This window comes from Salmo salar, chromosome 09, assembly GCF_965601325.2.
Source record: "Salmo salar chromosome 09, fSalSal1, whole genome shotgun sequence".
Classification (NCBI taxonomy): domain Eukaryota; kingdom Metazoa; phylum Chordata; class Actinopteri; order Salmoniformes; family Salmonidae; genus Salmo; species Salmo salar.
The window spans coordinates 64508687-64529242 of NC_138299.1; the positions used below are offsets into that span (position 1 = coordinate 64508687).

The following is a 20556-nucleotide window of genomic DNA, read 5'->3' on the forward strand; positions in this document are numbered from 1 at the left end:
GTTTCCTTGTTCATTTGTTAAGTCATTTTATTCTCAACCAGGATTTCTGTGGAATGTCATTTGGGTCTTTGCGTGTCGAAAACATACAAGAAAAATCACACACTTTTTACCTAGCTATTACACATTGATTACACTATCACTCATATTTCATGTCACAATGATTCATCGATACGTATACTATGATGCTGGTCATAAAAAAAGCTAGCTAGTTCATGGATGCTAACAATGTTCTTCCCTAAAAACATAGCAAAACGACATCTGTTTCAGTAGCTATATTGTTAGCTAGCTTGGTGTCATCATCTAAATAACCCTCATTTATAAGACAGTTCTTATTTCATTAATGGTCGTCTGACCCATCTATGTTAAGCTAGCCACAATAAGGATTAGCCACAATAGTGGACTTTGCGGTTAGCCTTCAAAATAAAAGTATGCCATTGACAGTGATGCAAATGAATACAAATAGTAGAACTATGCCATAATTGAACAGATCATGCTAAACGAGGTTGGAATATTGTTATATAAAATCAGCAAAAGTCAATCATTTGTTAATTTGACAATCTGTTGAAATCACACTAGATGTATTATACTTTTGAATTGCATTGGGGGCATACTTAGTTCACTGTACAGGAATGCTGTGTTGCACATGTAGCGCAAAATTTTACGTGGCGTCATTACGTCATGTACCTACGTTATATAGGTATGCACGTCAGCTTTGACATCGGTTTGCACATCGGCGTTAAACTAGACATCGGGCCAATACAGATGTTGGCATTTTTAGCTAATATCGGACAATTCCGATATGTTCACCGATATATCGTGCATCCCTACTTTACAGTGTATGGTACCATGGTGCACACATGTTAAAACAGTAGACCACATGTCAGTCAATATGGGCTGCATGCATGAATGGCACCTGCTTCAGTTGAAGCAGTTGAATGGTCAAACCCCTCTACTTTAGAATCGACGGTCAGTTTGAAGCAGAAGAAGCTTGAGGCCTCTTTCTAGCCTTCATCCTGCCAAAAAAGTCAATGTTGGTATTCCAAATGGCACCCTATAGTGCATGACTTTTGACCAGGATCCATAAGGCTCTCGTCAAAAATAGTGCACTATGTAAGGGGAATAGAGTGCCATTTGGGAAGCTGAAAATCTCTACACACTTAGAAAAAAGGGTTCCAAAAGGGTTATTTGGTTTTCCCCATAGGATAACCCTTTTTGGTTCCAGGTAGAACCCTTTTGGGTTCCATGTAGAACCCTCTGTGGAAATAGTTCTACATTGAACCCAAAAAGCTTCTTCCTGAAACCAAAAGGCCGAAGAACCCTTTTAGGTTCTAGATAGCACTTTTTATTCTAAGAGTTTAAGTCCAAGTGAACTGGTTGACTCTAGAAGATTCAGTCTCAGCAACAGTGAATGAGACAAACAGAGGAGATTGTGTGCTTGACCTTACCTATCGCACAGAGTGTACGTGGTACTGTGCTCTTTAGGGAAGGGGGGGGGATACTAGGAACACATGTGGTGAACATCTTGGGGAGGAATTTACGTGGTGGAGTAGGGAGAAGACCTTGAGGGATGCGCTTCAGCATGACCAGGTGTTACTGCCGACAGAAAAAGCTGATATTGTGGCAAACATTTTCATCAAATGCATTCTTTTCAACCATGGGGTGTAATTAGGTGCCTTTGAGTTCGCGAAAGAGTAAAGATGATTGATATTGTATGTGCTGTCTAATGCCCTTCAAATACTGGTATTCCAACAATTTTCGGTTGATTTATGGTTGCAAGAGCAATACTAAAGTATCTACCTTAGCCCATAAAAAGTTTACTGTACATTTTGTTTGAGATAACCCGGTAAGGTGCATAGGTGGTTAAAAAGTTACTTCACTGCTAGACCGGCAAGTCACATTATTATCTAGGCCATGTCCTGGGGGACTCCTGAATGTTCTTTCAATCTGATTCTTGTGGTTTATTTCCTTTTATACAGTCTATGGCTATTTCAGACTCAGAGCTCTTGAAGGGACAATCTAGAAGATGTCTTGCTGTTCAATTGTCCATTGTATTGAGGATATATAACCATTAGGATGTTTCTAGCTTACCTGTGGACTACTTTCAGTAACATCTATCCAATTTCAGAGGTCAGTGATTGGATAGCTTAATTGAAATGAAAACCAATGAAAGTGGCCCGATTGTGAAACTCTAGCTAGGTTTCCATCCAATTTGAGACAGATTATATATATTATTTAATTCGTAAAAAAATATGCGCATTTCGAGTTTTGTTTCCATCAAAACTGACTTTATGTACACTACGTGATGACGTAGTGCACATTAAAAAAAAACTTTTGCGCTAAAGTTATCATGTAGCAAATAAAAAACATAAATTCAATGTGTTTCCATTGCATTTTCTATTCTATTGATGGTTTTGTCACACAGACTGTTGCGATAAATGGCAAACGTGTGCATGCTCTCTAAACAACAGTTCACTGATTAAGTTGACAGGTTAGGTGAGATGGATAAGCGCAAGATCATTCTTATTTGTTAATTGGCAGCATGATCATCATGTCACTAGCATACAAATCAAGACCCTCAATATTTATTGGAAAGTACTTTCACCACCCTGTGATGTTCATCATCATTTATTTAATCTGTAGCCTAATAAACGGTGCATGCTTTTTCAAGTCATAGTCGGACGACAACACAACATAGCATCGTGTGACTGCAAATTTACCTCGACATGGTTAATCTATCAACAATTGCGCACTAAATTGTTTCCACCGCAATTTGTCGCATATTTCATTTTACCGACACAAAAAGATACTACCATGTCAAACGGACAAATTGTCTATCAACATTTATGAAATTGTACAGACACTTCCTGTTTCCATCATAGCTGTTGTTTTTTGTTGTTGTTGACAGTATAACTTTACCCGCATAAAAACAGTTTATGGAAAAATGGTTACTGATGTAGAATTTTAAAAACCTAAGCAGTTATTTCTCTTTTTGTTTTCTGTTTTGTCTCTCTCTCCCCCCTCTTTCTCTCTCATTTCTCTTTTTTTCTTTCTCTTTTCTTTCTATTTCTTTCTCTCTCGCACGCTCTCACAGGGGGTGGGCCAAGGTTTCATGGTTTTAAGCAAATGAGAAGGTCTCAATAAAGACGGATCAAAAGTCAAAGTCTCTCCCTCTCTTGCACCCACCAGGCCGCGGCAGCGACTCAGAGTCCGACGTCGGACCCCACGGGGGCAGGAAGCTGCCGGACGTGCGCAAGGACGACATGCTGGCACGGCGGACCTCGGTGAGCGAGCCCAGAGTGATGGTGCCCTTCAACCAGTACCTGCCCAACAAGAGCAACGCCAGTGGCTATGTGCCCACACCGCTGCGCCGGAAGAGGGGCGACCGTGAGGGTCGGGAGGAGGACGGTGGCAGAGGGGGCGGGGGCGGCCGCAAGAGCTGGAGTACCGCCACCTCGCCCATAGGAAGCAATAGACCCTTCAGGTGAGCATTGGTGATGCAGTTGTAGTAGTGGTAGAAGGGATAGATTGAATGTTGTGGTGGTAGTAGGCTCTGTCCCAATATCCACAAGCAATTTATTGGATTCTAAGTGGAATGCTAGTATGGATATTGGATCATAGCCATGGTGTAATTTGTTAAATGTGTTGTTGGCACTCTTTCCTCCATGGACTCTTTTACTGACCTGTATCACCTGCCACACTTTGACAGAACAATATAGACAGACCCAAGCCAATAGATAGTGTGAGCGGTTATTTCAATAGCAGTAGAAGGCCATCACTATATATGCTGGTTATAAATATTTGTCATACAGTATATTGAGAAAGTATTGTTCACTAAAGTGATAACTGTTTTCAATCAATCCAAACGTTAGCCCATAATGTTCACACTAACAGCACTTTCTTTGGTACCATCGAGACAAAGCAAACTCGCTTATTCTTTCTTTTCAAGAAGTGTCTAGCTTCTATACGTATCACCGATATGTTGTTTCTTCCACCAGCCCTGACACAGCACTTTAAAAACAGCTATCTCCAGCCAATTTTCCTTCATATTGTAATTCACCCATTGCACAAGGGAGACTGGGAATGTCCTGTCTGATGTGGAACACGCATGTTTAAGAAAAGGGAAAATAAAATAGAAAGTGTACAGTGGTGGCATGAAGTGATGGGCTGATGGAGACCAGATGTGTGTTTTGATTGGCCGAGACTGAAGCACTGAGAGAAAAGCCAGCAACTGGCGAGGCATTTGCTATTCAGACAAATAGGTGACTATTAAAATGTGTGACCGATTTTTGCTACTATATGACTCGGGTTGAGTGTTGGTGGAAACTGATATCAAAACAGAGTATTGAGGTTTTCATGAAACAAAAATATGTCTTGTTCCACTCGTCTTGTAATATTTCAGTAGATGGCAAAAATGATGTGTGTGTGTGTGTGTGTGTATGCACACGTTTGTGTGCGTGCTTGTGTGTGTGTGTGTGTGTGTGTGTGTGTGTGCGTGCACTTATGTGCATAAGCTTGCATTGTGCACACACACATGTACAGTCAAACATTTGGACACACCTACTCTTTCAAAGGTTTTCTCTTTATTTGTACTGTTTTCTACATTGTAGGATAATAGTGAAGACATAAACTATGAAATAACACATATGGAGTCATGTAGTAACCAAAAAAGTGTTAAACAAATCTAAATATATTTTATATTTGAGATTCTTCAAAGTAGACACCCTTTGCCTTGATAAGGTAGTCACCTGGAATGCCTTTCAATTAACCTCTTGGGGCTAGGTGGGACGCTAGCGTGCCACCCGTGGTGCACTCCATCAACAGCAGGTGCATTTCAAGAGCGGCAAATTTGAATCCAAATAAATGTCAAAATTCAAATTTTTCAAAAATACAACTATTTTACACCATTTGAAAGATAAACATCTCCTTAATCTAACCACGTTTTACGATTTCAAAAAGGTTTTACGGCGAAAGCATAAATTTAGAGTATGTTAGGACAGTACATTTACAAGAGTTGTGTGTAATGTTTTGTCAAGTCAAAGACAGGGTCACCAAAACCATAAAACCAGCTAAAATGATGCACTAACCTTTTACAATCTCCATCAGATGACACTCCTAGGACATTATGTTAGACAATGCATGCATTTTTAGTTCTATCAAGTTCATATTTATATCCAAAAACAGCGTTTTACTATGGCATTGATGTTGAGGAAATCGTTTCCCTCCAATAACCGGCAGTCAAGTCAGCGTAACAAATTAAATAATTAAAATTAGAAAACATTGGTAAAATATTATATTGTCATTTAAAGAATTATAGATTTACATCTCTTGAACGCAATCAACTTGCCAGATTTAAAAATAACCTTACTGGGAAATCACACTTTGCAATAATCTGAGCACTGCGCCCAGAAAAATACGCGTTGCGATACAGACTAGACGTCATGTTGGGGAGATCTAAAATCGAAAATACTATGTAAATAATCCATTACCTTTGATTCTCTTCATCAGATGTCACTTCCAGGTATCACAGGTCCATAACGAATGTAGTTTTGTTCAAAAAAGCTCATCATTTATGTCCAAAAATCTCCGTCTCGTTAGCACATGATGTAAGCCAGCCGGACTTCTCGTCATGAACGAGGGGAAAAAATATATTTCCGTTCGTTCAAACATGTCAAACGTTGTATAGCATAAATCATTAGGGCCTTTTTTAACCAGAACATGAATAATATTCAAGGTGGACGAATGCATACTCTTTTATAACGTATTGGAACGAGGGTACCCAACATGAACTCGCGCGCCAGGTGTCTAATGGGACATCATCGTTCCATGGCTCTTGTTCGGTCAGATCTCCCTCCAGAAGACTCAAAACACTTTGTAAAGGCTGGTGACATCTAGTGGAAGCAATAGGAAGTGCCAAAATATTCCTAAACCCCTGTGTTTTTCAATGGGATAGGTTTAAAGTCAATACAACACATCAGGTATCCACTTCCTGTCAGAAAATGTCTCAGGGTTTTGCCTGCCAAATGAGTTCTGTTATACTCACAGACACCATTCAAACAGTTTTGGAAACTTTAGAGTGTTTTCTATCCATATATAATAAGTATATGCATATTCTAGTTACTGGGTAGGATTAGTAACCAGATTAAATCGGGTACATTTTTTTTATCCAGACGTGCAAATGCTGCCCCCTAGACCCAACAGGTTAACAGGTGTGCCTTGTTAAAAGTTAATTTGTGGAATTTATTTCCTTTTTAATGCGTTTGAGCCAATCAGTTGTGTTGTGACAAGGTAGGGGTGGTATACAGAAGATAGCCCTATTTGGTAAAAGACCAAGCCTATATTATGGCAAGAACAGCACAAATAAGCAACGAGAAACGACAGTCCCTCATTACTTTAAGACATGAAGGTCAATCAATCCGAAACATTTCAAGAACTTTGAAAGTTTCTTCAAGTGCAGTCGCAAAAACCATCAAAGGCTATGATGAAACTGGCTCTCATGAGGACCGCCACAGGAAAGGAAGACCCTGAGTTACTTCTGCTGCAGAAGATAAGTTCATTAGAGTTACCAGCCTCAGAAATTGCAGCCAAAATAAATGCTTCACAGAGTTCAAGTAACAGACACATCTCAACATCAACTGTTCAGAGGATACTGCGTGGCCTTCATGGTCTTTTTGCTGCAAAGATCCACCACTAAAGGACACCAATAATAAGAAGATACTTGCTTGGGCCAAGAAACACGAGCAATGGACATTAGACCGGTGGATATCTGTCCTTTAGACTGATGAGTCCAAATTTGAGATTTTGGGTTCCAACCGCCTTGACTTTGAGACGCAGAGTAGGTGAATGGATGATGTCTGCATGTGTGATTCCCACCGTGAAGCATGGAGGAGGTGTGATGGCGTGGGGGTGCTTTGCTGGTGACATTGTCAGTGATTTATTTAGAATTCAAGGCACACTTAACCAGCATGGCTACCACAGCATTCTGCAGCGATACGCCATCCCATCTGGTTTGTGCTTAGTGGGACTGTCATTTGTTTTTAACAGGACAGTGACCCATCACACCTCCAGGCTGTGTAAGGGCTATTTGACCAAGAAGGAGAGTGATGGAGTGCTGCATCAGATGACCTGGCCTCCACTTTCACCTGACCTCAACCCAATTGAGATGGTTTGGGATGAGTTAGACCGCAGAGGGAAGGAAAAGCAGCCAACAAGTGCTCAGCATATGTGGTACCTCCTTCAGCACTGTTGGAAAAGCATTGCAGGTGAAGCTGGTTGAGAGAATGCCAAGAGTGTACAAAGTTGTCATCAAAGCAAAGGGTGGCTACTTTGAAGAATCTGAAATATAAAATATATTTGAATTTGATTACCACTTTTTTGGTTAGTACATTATTCCATGTGTTATTTCATAGTTGTGATGTCTTCACTATTATCCTACAATGTAGAAAATAGTAAAAATAAATAAAAACCCTTGATTGAGTAGGTGTCCAAACTTTTTACTGGTATTGTACGTACGAGTGTGTGTCTGTGTCTGTGTGTGTGCGTGTGCGTGTGCGTGTGCGTGCGTGCGTGCGTGCGTGCGGGCATACGTGTGTGTGTGTGTGTGTGTGTGTGTGTGTGTGTGTGTGTGTGTGTGTGGGTGCACATAAGTCTAAACCTGCATGTGGGTGTGCAAGGGTAGGTCATACCATACCTATCTGAGTATGTCCATGAGTACTGTATGTGTGCATTTGTCAGTGTATTTTTGTGCGAGTATGTATTTGTGCTTGCATGACATCATGAGATTGGCCTGAGCTTCTTTCTGAGGTCATCGGGTCCCTGACTGACCAATACTGACCCGTACATTATCCTTCATTCAGCTTGTTCTGCTTTTCAGTGACTGTTCAAATGACTTGAGATTGTGTCATTATCATGTGTGATGGTTTTTCTTTTCTTTCTTTGCTCCTCCTCTTTTTCCCCATCCACCGTGCATGTTTCCATTGGTTTCTATTTACTACTCCCATTGTCATTGTCCATATGACCACTCTGTGACTGGGTTTTGTGGTAACGGTTGTGTGTTTCACGTATGTGTTGTGGCTTTGGTTTGTGCTGTGTTGTGTCGTGTCGTACCACCTGTGCCGTGGTTGCATGTTGGTGTTGTTGGGATTGCCCCTTGTGTGCATGTGCGTGTGTGTGTGTGTATAACAGTCCGACTGAACTCCCCACCCTAGAAGTACCCCCAGTTATAGCCGCTATAGAGCCCCCATCCCCCGAGCCCCAAGCCCAACCCCTTCCCAAACCACAGAATCAGTCAGAAGAAGAACACAGGAACAAGGAAGAAGAGAAGGAGGAAGAAATGGAGGGGAGGAAAGAGGAGGAAGGGAAGCTGATTCCGGCATGCACTTGGAGGCAGGAGTGGAAGGAGAGAGAGGAGGAATATGAACGTCACCCCTACAACCCCCCTCAACGCTCACAGACCCTCACACTCACCCACGGGGAGACGGCTATACACCTGACTGGGACTGCTGAGCAAAGGTGCCAATCACAGTATGCCCTAACCCCTGAAGCCTAAACCCTACCCCTTGTCCCAACCCAACAGCCCCCAGGCAAAAGTGTTTCCATTTAATAACCCCTCACCCCAAAAATCCCCAGACAAGAGACTTTCCCGTAAAGACGCTATTGGCTCATCAAGCCACAGTTCCAATGACCCCAACTTAATTAATCCTTTGCCCCAATCTTCAAATGTTTTTCCTGTAAGGTGTGTTGAACCAAGGTGCACATTTTAAAGCTTACACTGTTTTGGTGATGACACCTTTAAACATGCCTATGCAGACACTTAAAGTCTTTTGCGGACAGCTATTTACACAAACTCTGAGGGATTCAGTAAACTGTTTCGTAAGAGTTTAACTTTGCCTGTTATTTGACACAGACATGACTGATGCTCATTTGGGCCCATTTGTGAGTTGAATTTGGATCCACCCTATGGATATGTCTGCTTTCTCTGGCCTCAATGATATCTGAAAACCTGGCTTGTCACTATTTTGGCTGACTAACGACACTATAAAGTGGAAATAAAAGTTGTGTATAGGGCATGTTCCAAGTATGTGTCTTAAATGGCATCCTATTGCTGATATAGTGCAGTACAAGGCTCTGGTCAAAAGTAGTGCACTATATAGGGAATATGGTGCCATTTAGAACACACAAAATAGTTATTCTAGGGATGTCCGAGGAGCTTTCCAAACATAAGCTTTGCTGTGGTGCACTGCTTTTGTTGGTGTTGGACACACAGTTGCCCTCTCGTTCCATGTGAAAACCAAGCCCAGACGTTTGGGGTTTCGGTGTTTGCCAGGAGTCTGCTGTTTGCGATGTTTGTGGTCTTCTTTATTTTGGACGAGTCTCCCTATGTGTTTCTGGCAGATGTATTGACATACACTACCGGTCAAAGGTTTTAGAACACCTACTCATTCAAGGGTTTTTCTTTATTTTTACTATTTTCTACATTGTAGAATAATAGTGAAGACATCAAAACTATGAAATAACGCATATGGAATCATGTAGTAACCAAATATATTTTATATTTGAGATTCTTCAAATACCCACCCTTTGCCTGGGTGACAGCTTTGCACACTCTTGGCATTCTCTAAACCAGCTTCATGATGTAGTCACCTGGAATGCATTTCAATTAACAGGTGTGCCTTGTTAAAAGTTAATTTGTGGAATTTATTTCCTTTTTAATGCGTTTGAGCCAATCAGATGTGTTGTGACAAGGTAGGGTGGAATACTATTGTTTGTCTATTGTTGTGACTTAGATGAAAATCAGATCTAATTTTATGACCAATTTATGCAGAAATACAGAATTCCAAAGGGTTCACATACTTTTTCTTGCCACTGTATATGGCAAACAGAACTCAAACTGGATGGTGTATAGAGATAGAAGAGAGAGGTTGCAGATAGCTGAAGGATGGGACTAAAAACAAACAAAAGATGACTAATGTAAAGTATGCTGTGTCCGTAAAATGTATGCTGGAAGTAGAAGCCTACGGGTTGGTGTCCATCAGTTTGCTACAATTAGGGGAGGTGGGTTAGGGAAAATAATAAAGGAATATATATACACACACACAGTAACGTTCGTCATATGGATTAGACCAAAATGCAGCGGGAATGCGTATACTCATCTTCTTTTATTGAGAAGGAACGTGAACACTGAACAAAATAACAAACACCGACGAAAACAGTCCTGTAAGGCAACACGCTATACACGGAACAACTATCCACAAACAAACAGTGACAAAAACCCCTTACTTAAATATGGCCTCCAATTAAAAGCAACGAAGAACAGCTGCTTCTAATTTGTGGCCAAACCAAAAAACCTTGAACATAGAAATAGACACAGAAATATACTAACATAGAACATTGCCCCCAAAAAATCCCGAAACACACTAAAGAAACACCCCCTGCCACGCCCTGACCAAACTACAATAACAAACAACCCCTTTTACTGGTCAGGACGTGACAATACCACCACCCCCCGGTGCAGACCCCGGATGCACCTCAAACAAAAAACACAAAAATAAACCCCAAAATAAAAATAATCCCAAACTAAAGGGAGGGAAGGGAGGGTGGCCACCGTCACCGACGGTTCTTGTGCAACACCCCCCCTTCCCAATCCTCCCCCCTACGGAGGTGGCTCAGGAGCGGGACACAGACCCCGCTCCACCACTGGCTCACCCCACTTTGGTGGTGCCGCTAGAGCGAGGTCCCTCGCAAGAAGGTTTGCTGTGTCTGTCAGCGTAGTGTCCAGAGCATGGAGGCGCTACCAGGAGACAGGCCAGTACATCAGGAGACGTGGAGGTGGCCGTAGGAGGTCAACAACCCAGCAGCAGGACCGCTACCTCCGCCTTTGTGCAAGGAGGAGCAGGAGGAGCACTGCCAGAGCCCTGCAAAATGACCTCCAGCAGGCCACAAATGTGCATGGGCGCCAGTGGCGAATTTGCCAATCTTGGTGTTCTCTGGCAAATGCCAAACGTCCTGCACGGTGTTGGGCTGTAAGCACAACCCCCACCTGTGGACGTCGGGCCCTCATACCACCCTCATGGAGTCTGTTTCTGACCGTTTGAGCAGACACATGCACATTTGTGGCCTGCTGGAGGTCATTTTGCAGGGCTCTGGCAGTGCTTCTCCTGCTCCTCCTTGCACAAAGGCGGAGGTAGCGGTCCTGCTGCTGGGTTGTTGCCCTCCTACGGCCTCCTCCACGTCTCCTGATGTACTGGCCTGTCTCCTGGTAGCGCCTCCATGCTCTGGACACTACGCTGACAGACACAGCAAACCTTCTTGCCAGAGCTCGCATTGATGTGCCATCCTGGATGAGCTGCACTACCTGAGCCACTTGTGTGGGTTGTAGACTCCGTCTCATGCTACCACTAGAGTGAAAGCACCGCCAGCATTAAAAAGTGACCAAAACATCAGCCAGGAAGCATAGGAACTGAGAAGTGGTCTGTGGTCCCCACCTGCAGAACCACTCCTTTATTGGGGGTGTCTTGCTAATTGCCTATAATTTCCACCTGTTGTCTATTCCATTTGCACACCAGCATGTGAAATGTATTGTCAATCAGTGTTGCTTCCTAAGTGGACAGTTTGATTTCACAGAAGTGTGATTGACTTGGAGTTACATTGTGTTGTTTAAGTGTTCCCTTTATTTTTTTGAGCAGTGTATATATATATATATATATTTATATATATGGTGGATTGGAAATTATGCAGACATTTACATTAATAGAAACTACAGTTACTTGAAATATTAAAGCTGAACCACCCCTCATTTTTTTTAAAGGACTGTTCTATGGATGGCATTTTGTGAAAATCCCCCAAATCATGGTGTTTTTGGCCTGGGTTTCGTGAGTAATCACTCATGTGGCCCTTAGAATGTATCTTTGGCTACTGTTGTTCTCTTATCCAGAGCGTCTCACAGTCGGTGCTTTCAACTAAAGTAGGTAGTAAGTTAAACTACCGCAAATGTGTATTACGAGAGGGTATTTGAGATGCACAAACTCAAATGGCATTCCTTTGTTCCCTTTTTTCTGGATAGATGGTTGTTAGATATCTCCCTTTGACAGAGATTGACCTTCTGACCTGTGAAGAGTGTATTTTGCTGATTGCATGTTGGAGTATAATCAGATGTGTTAGCTATTCATTCATCACCTAGGCAACCTAGTTCTATGGCACGGGTTGGAGATAATCAACAAGTCACCATGCTGCCCTTGTGTAGGGTAGGCACACGTTGGTTGTTCATGCACGCACACACACGTTGGATGTCGACACACCCTTGCACACACACACACGCGTGCACACAACACAAATACTTGCCATAGTCTAGCTAGCCTACCCATGCTGTATTACAGTATTTTACACACCCAGAAAAATGTACTGTAATTCAACACACAGGGAACATGTGAACCCACCCTCAGAAAGTAGGAAATGAGGGGTCCTTCCGCCGCCTGACCCCCGGTCGTCAATAGCTTCTATACCCACAAAGTCATAAACCCCGCTAATTTCTACAATTTCTCTTCTTAAAATTAGATTTTAAACCTAACCTAACCTAAACCTTAACTTTAACCGTAACCACAATATGAATATTAAGACCAAAAAGCACATTTTTTTGTGACTGTTGAATCTGGGTTTGTGGGTGTGGAATCTGGCTTTGTGGGTGTAGAAGCTAGTGACGACCGTGACTCCCGACCAGGGCGGGAGTCACATGATGTGTCTTTCTCACTGCCAGGCAGAATCTATTCAAGTACTATTTAAGTTAACTGTGTGTGTGCGTCAAACAAAGAATAATGTTTGGGGGGGGGTACCAGAGCAGCTTAGATATAGCTGTTGTGGGTTTTCTCCCAATACTTTCTTTGTGCGTCACTACTGTTTTTTTCTGCTTTCGTTCACAAACCTATGTTCCACATCTAATGTCTCACTGGGCGAAAACTGTTTGAATCAACATTGTTTCCACATCATTTTCACCCAACTTTTAACCTAAATCCAATGGCATGGTGCCATTTTTCGTTGATTTCACGTTGAATTCAGGTTGGCAACTTATGTTGGCAACTCAACCAAATGTAAATCAAAACTAGATGTTGAACTGAGTTCCGAGACAATGACAATGACTAGGGATGGGCATGGTTAATCGAATTTCCGGATATCTAAACAATATCTTTGATTACTTGAGTGAGTGTTCATTTGTGGCGAGAAATAAATGGTAGGCCTGTTTTGACAATGCTTTGTTATAAATTAAATTACATTATCCTTGTGACATTGTTACCTACAAGGATATACAATGACATTTGCAATACTTAATTTGATTAAACAAACTTTTGAATGTACTGTGTTGAGCTACTGCTGCGCATTTCGAGCTCTGGTCTGCCCTGACATCGGTATGCTATTTTCCCCCACTTCAGATATCAATTACAGACACGCACCTAACAGAGTTTCCACAAAACCTGACACAGAATCAGTTCTCATCATGGTGAAAATCAGACATCTCTTTCACTGTTCTTTTTAGCCAAAAACTAAGGAGAAAAGCAACATTCTGCTGTTTTAAAATAATTTTGAATGTCCAGATATCCCCAAAAGTGTAATGATATTATTTGAATAGTGTAATCATGTCAAATGGCCTTCCTTAATTACAACCTTGGTCAATGCTAACCAAACCACTCTCTCAGCAGTAGCCCCGCCCGCTCATGCTCCGAGGAACTATACCGCCTGTCGTCCCTGACAACCAGCCCCATGACGACCTCCATCGTCGTGACGAGCCCCCCCAGCGCCGGGGCCAGCCTGGAAACAACCAGGAAGTTCCCTCCCCCTCCCATGATGGACAGGGAGGAGGCAGGTCCAAAGAAGGTGGGGTTGGCCATATCCCTGGCGACAGACACAGGGAGGTACAATGACATGTGGGCTCGCCACGCCCTTACCTCGCCGAAACACAGCAGCACTACCGGTCCAAGCCAGTTCCTGCCCGTTCCTGCAGCCAGGGCAACCACCACGCTGATGGTCGCCTGCCAGGGTCGCATGGGCAAGTCGGAGGTTGAAGGTCGCGAGTGCGACAAACCGGCGGTGGCGAGACGTCCATCTTGGCTTGACGATGACCTCCAGCCAATGTGAGCCTGTCGTCCATCGACTAGGATTGAGTGACCGATACAAAATTCTCTGTTGTCTAAGAGAGGAGCATCACACCTTAATGGCCATAACTTATTGCGTTTCTCCCGGCCTACATGGATCAGATACTGGGAACTACATTACCCATGATCTTTCAGAAAATATTTAGAAATCCTGCTTCATACGCATGTGGCCGTGACCTCGAGCAGTGATGCACACCTCTGGATGGCATATGTGAAGATTGCATGATCTTTCGCAAGTGACAGAATTAGATCATTTCAGTTGCTTTGACCCGAGCAGGCTAAGGAAAGAGTTTAAAGTCTGAATGAAGTGTGTTGCTTTTGGATGCATGGACGCTAATACTTTCTTTTTAGTATTTGATTTGTTCATTCGGGTTTTTATATTTTTGAGCATGTGAGCAAGATATTGACGGTGACCTGTCATAGATGTGACCTTTTAATGACCTTGCATGATGACCTTTGACATTGACCTTTTCCAATACACACTGTTTGAAGCAACTCCCTCAAAAACGACACTGGCAGTAGTAGAAAATATGTATTTTCGCTCTCTGTATGGCAGACATGACATATATATGACAAATACATACAGCCCATTAAACAATATATTTGCTTTCCATTTCATAAGACCTCTCTTCACTGGGTCTCCTGCTTTCTTGTGGCCAGTCTTAATAGGACCACAAGCCACATTTTCACTCACACCCTTCCCAACATCAGAACTCCAGCTTTAAAAGCTCTCTGTGACTCTAGAACTTAATCCCAAACCCGGTTAACCCAAACCGCCGATTTGGGTATCGTGGTCGCAAAAGTTGACGAACCCCAGCTTTGAAGATGGGTTATGAGCAGGCTAATAAAAGATGCATGCTTTTATTGATAGTTTTGTTTTAGACTGCGCCATGAGATCATTTCCATCTCCACCACACAATATGCTGTAGAGGCCTATATTAGTGCAGTGAATTCAGTGGTTTTTCTCCCAAGTACTCAGCTGGCTGTATTTTTGGCTAGAGCGCCACCTTGTGTTCAAATTGACACTTTTTATAAATTTGGATCTGAAGATCTTGTTGTCTTTTAAATAATATTAAACCTACAGTATCTCATTAAGCATTCATCCTTGTTTACTAAGAACTCATACTGTTGTCAACGGTAACCAATACAGTACATTAAGCCCAAAGGTGTTTTCAACACACCCCCTATATTCCATCACACTTTTTTACTATTCTCATGTCTGTATATATTGCATTGTGTAGTTGTGGGCTCATATCTGTATATATTGCATTGTGTTGTAATTGTGTGTTTGTTCATTAGTGTTTGTGCTCTTTCTCCATGTCTCTGCTTTCGTAGATTCAGTCACAGAGCTGCTAGTGTATCAGATGACCCAGAGTAAGTGGTTCTTTGTTACCCATTCGGACGCACATCCCTGCCCTGCTAAACCACACCTGCTTAGTATGCACAGATCCCTAGAGCCCAACCTCTAGACATTTCTAGTAGATCTGTAAGGAGCTGATAGGTTTAAGCAATATGGTAGAAACTCTGGCCTTACTGGACTTGTAACCATATTACACCCATCCTATCCGTTCAGATATACGAGAAGTGGAGAGCGACTAGAGGTTGACTTCAAATGTGTTTCTAACCAGCTTCTGTTATCTGCATGTCTCACACTCGCACACACTAAAGCAAACGTTGGAACTCAAGACGTGCCTCACCGAGTCACTTTGTCTCTTCTATCCTTCAAGGGTCTAATGTGGAATGGGATGTACCTATATCGCTCACCTGTGTCTTGTGGAGAGCTCATAGTCTCGTAAACCCGACCCTAGGCAACAGCAGTGACAAGGGTCCGGTTTCAGTGACGGACTCTTTTGGCAACTTCGCTAAGGGTAAAAAAAAGACAGACAACTCTCCCAAAAAAATCACAAAGCAGACATGCAAGAACATTGCGATTTGAAAGCAAAGTTTGCAGGCAATACCTTTGCAGTGGATTTAGTTAAGGTAGTTGATGCAAACTAGCCACTTGTGAAATGCACTCATTAATAACAACCTCCTTGATCTCCATCTTGCTAGTTACTATTTTTGTATTTTATTCAAGCGGGTAAGGTAGTGACATTGGCAGAGGACGTAGTTCCTCTATGCCAAACTGTTACGTACTGTTACGTACAAACGTGTGAAGCGGGAACATTAGAAAATGGTGGCAGGCAACATGGATGTCTAGAGAGACTAGAGTGGTCACCATATGATGCATGTCGCATACATAAGGACATGGACCATCCCTGTAACGCCACTGTACGAGGATCTCACTGTGGTTGTCAAAATAAGACCTGGGTCAAATACTTGCAGAGTATGTCTTTGATGCTCTGCGCTGTTCTGTTGTATAGATAGGCTTCTATATATACAGTGAGCTCCAATAGTATTGGGGCAGTGAACATTTTTGTTGTTGTTTTGTCTCTGTATACAGCACTTTGGATTTGAAATGATACAATGACATTACTTTTTGTACACAGCTCCCCCGTTTTAGGGAACCAAAAGTATTAGGACAAATTCACTTATGTGCATTAAAGTAGTAAAAAGTTAAGTATTTGATCCCGTATTCGCAATGACTATATGTAGCTTGTGACTCTACAAATGTGTTAGACGCTTTTGCTGTTTGTTTTGGATGTGTTTCAACCAAAACAAAGAGAATTTATCCCAATACTTTGTACAAAAAGTGCTGTAATTTCTATATGGTTCAACTGATATGGATTTTTTTTTTAAATACCCTCAAATTAAAGAATCAATATGCAGGAATCGCTCCTCATTTCCTGGTTGTTGAAATTTTAATAGTTTGCCTGATTTTAGTTTATGTGAGAGAACAAGCAAGTATAGTGTAGATAATCATTGTAACATCTAAACCACTGTGCAATAGTGTATTTTCCATAACCAAAAATATTGTCTTCAAATCAAATTGTATTGGTCACATACACGTATTTAGCAGATGCTCCAACAGTGCAGTAGTATCTAACAGTTCACAACAATACACACTAATCTAAAAGTGAAATAATGGAATGAAGAAATATATAAATATTAGATCGAGCAATGTCGGAGTGGCTTTGACTAAAATACAGTACAATAGAATACAGTATATACATATGAGATGAGGAAAGCCGTATGTAAACATTATTTAAACGTTATTAAAGTGACAAGTGTTCCATTATTAAAGTGGCCAGTGATTCCAAGTCTATGCATATAGGGCAGCAGCCTCTAAGGTGGAGGGTTACGTAACCGGGTGGTAGCCGGATAGTGATGGCTATTTAATAGTCTGATGCACTTGAGATAAAAGCTGTTTTTCAGTCTCTCTGTCCCAGCTTTGATGCACCTGTACTGACCTCGCCATCTGGATGATAGCGGGGTGAACAGGCCATGACTAGGGTAGATGATGTCCTTGATGATCTTTTTGGCCTTCCTGTGACATCGGGTGCTGTAGGTGTCCTGGAGGGCAGGTAGTTTTCCCCCGGTGTTGAGTTGAGCAGACCGCACCACCCTCTGGAGAGCCCTGCAGTTGCCGTACCAGGCAGAGATACAGCCCGACAGGATGCTCTCAATTGTGCATCTGTAAAAGTTTGTGAGGGTTTTAAGGGCCAAGCCAAATTTCTTCAGCCTCCTGAGGTTGAAGTGGCACTGTTGCGTCTTCTTCACCACACTGTCTGCGTGGGTGGACCATTTCAGATGGTCAGTGATGTGTACTCAGAGGACCTTGAGGCTTTCCACCTTCTCCACTGCAGTCCTGTCGATGTGGATAGGGGCGTGCTCCCTCTGCTGTTACCTGAAGCCCACGATCAGCTCCTTTGTTTTGTTGACATTGAGGGAGAGGTTATTTTCCTGGCACCACTCTCCCAGGGCCCTCACCTCCTCCCTGTAGGCTGTCTTATCATTGTTGGTAATCAGGCCTACTACTTTTGTGTTGCCTGCAAACTTGATGAGTGGCCACGCAGTCATGGGTGAACAGGGAGTACAGGAGGGGGCTGAGCATGCACCTTTTTGGGGTCCCTGTGTTGAGGATCAGCGAAGTGGAGGTGTTGTTTCCTACCTTTACCACCTGTGAGTGGCCCGTCAGGATGTCCAGGACCCTGTTGCACAGGGTTGGGTTGAGACCCAGGGCCTCAAACTTAATGGTGAACTTGGAAGGTACTATGGTGTTGAATGCTGAGCTACAGTCAATGAACAGCATTCTTGCATAGGTATTCCTTTTGTCCAGATAGGATAGGGCAGTGTGCAGTGCGATGACGATTGCATCGTCTGTGGATCTATTGGGGCGGTAAGCAAATTGAAGTGGGTCTAGGGTGGCAGGTAAGTTAGAGCTGATATGATCCTTAACTAGCCTCTCAAAGCACTTCATGATGACAGAAGTGAGTGATATGGGGCGATAGTAATTTAGTTCAGTTACCTTTGCTTTCTTGCGACAGGAACAATGGTGGACATCTTGAAGCAAGTGGGGACAGCAGACTGGTAAACACTCCAGCCAGCTGGTCTGCGCATGCTCTGAGGACGCGGCTAGGGATGCCGTCTGGGCCAGCAGCCTTACGCACGTCTGCCACGGGGAAGGAGAGCCCACAGTCCTTGGCAACTCCACTTTGTCTCTGTACTGACCTTTTGCCTGTTTGATTGCCTTACGGAGGGAATAACTACACTGTTTGTATTCGGCCATATTTCCAGTCACCTTGCCATTGTTAAATGCAGTGGTTCGCGCTTTAAAAAAAAATCTCCTATACACTTCCTGATGAACTCAGTCACCGTATCCGTGTATTCACAATGATATTCTCAGAGGCTACCCGGAACATATCCCAATCCGCGTGATCAAAACAATCATTGAAGCATGGATTCCGATTGGTCAGACCAGCGTTGAATAGACCTTAGCACGGGTACTTCCTGTTTGAGTTTCTGCCTATAGGAAGGGTGGAGCAAAATGGAGTCATGATCAGATTTGCCGAAGGGAGGGCGGGGGAGGGCCTTGTAAGAATTTCGAAAAGTTGAGTAGCGGTGGTCCAATGTTTTCCCAGCGCGAGTACTACAGTCAATGTGTTGGTAGAACTTCGGTAATGTTTTCCTCAGATTTGCTTTGCTAAAATCCCCAACTACAATAAATGCCGCCTCAGGATATGTGGTTTCCAGTTTGCATAAAGTCCAGTGTAGTTCTTTGAGGGCCATCGTGGTATCGGCTTGAAGGGGAATATATATTTTCAGCTGTTTTCAGCTGGTGTACAAAACCAAAAGTAAAAGACAAAAAAATAATAATTAAAGCTGCAATTTGTAACTTTTTTGGCCAAATTCACATAGAAATATTTACAGACTTATAGATCTGTCACTCTCATTGAAAGCAAGTCTAAGAAGTGGTAGATCAGTTCTATGTGGGCTATTTCTATGCTCCTGTTCTTATTTTTCATTTTTGCATTTCTAACTTTCAGTTTTGCACACCAGCTTCAAACAACTTAAAATACAATATTTTTGGTTATGGAAAATATATGGTTTAGATGGTACAATGATTCTCTACACTATACTTGCTTGTTTTGTCACATAAACTGAAATTAGGCAAACCATTAGAATTTTAGCAACCAGGAAAAATGGCAGAGCTAGTTCTGCATAGTGCACATAGAACATATCTACAGCTTCTTAGACTTGTTTTCAATGACAATGTCAGATCTATAGCACACATTTCTATGTGAATTCGGTCGGGTAGCCCCAAAAAGTTGCAGCTTTAAAGCTGAGAGTCTGCACTTTAACCTCATAGACATTGCATCATTTCAAATCCAACGTGCTGGAGTACAGGGCCAAAACAACAACAAAAAATGTGTCCCAATACTTTTTGAACTCACCTGTATGACCTTTTGATAGCATGTTGCTTACATGTGGTTATAATCTGCCTTTATTAACGTTATCTCTGGTGCCTTCTGTTTTGCGTGGTTCACAGTATAATACAAACTAATGTATACAGAACAATAATATCCTATAATATAATATTTGTGGTAGTGCAGTGAGATGTATTGTCAGAATAGTAATGAGTTCCTTTTGGGTTTTGTTTATTTAAATTTGAGTGGACCACTTCAGTACCTATAGAAGTTGTATCCATAAAGCGTTTGACCATCCAACCTGTTTGACCTCGACCTTTCCTGACTGAACTACGACAACTCCAGAGCTCCAGAAAACATCTTATGTGCCTGGAAATAAAAATGTATATTTGTCCATACCGTATGCATGACTTTTCTCCTAGTAAATCTCTTTATAACTCCTCCCCCTCTCATGTCTCTTTTCTCTCCTTTCTTTTTCTCAGGAGTGTGAGTATGATTGACATGCGCTGTGAGGAGGACGCCAGCTTGCTGCACCACAGCCAGGTGCGCCACGAGCTCATGCACAACCAGTACAACATGATGAAGGAGGAAGAGGACCACTGGCAGGACGT

At 42.5% G+C, this 20556-nt stretch overlaps 1 protein-coding gene across 9 annotated transcripts in view; it reads left to right on the top strand.

Moving 5' to 3' along the window:
* Positions 1-20556, top strand: part of LOC106611539 (LIM and calponin homology domains-containing protein 1) — a 169101-nt gene that overhangs the window by 129242 nt on the left and 19303 nt on the right. For 7 of the 9 annotated variants that reach the window (XM_045723843.2, XM_082955846.1, XM_045723847.2 and 4 more), the window contains 4 exons: positions 3187-3481; positions 13686-14117; positions 15474-15512; positions 20428-20554. In XM_045723843.2, the coding sequence (XP_045579799.2) occupies positions 3187-3481; positions 13686-14117; positions 15474-15512; positions 20428-20554 (893 nt within the window). The remainder of the gene's footprint in view (positions 1-3186; positions 3482-13685; positions 14118-15473; positions 15513-20427; positions 20555-20556) is intronic. The other 2 variants (XM_082955847.1, XM_082955848.1) reach the window with 2 other exon arrangements.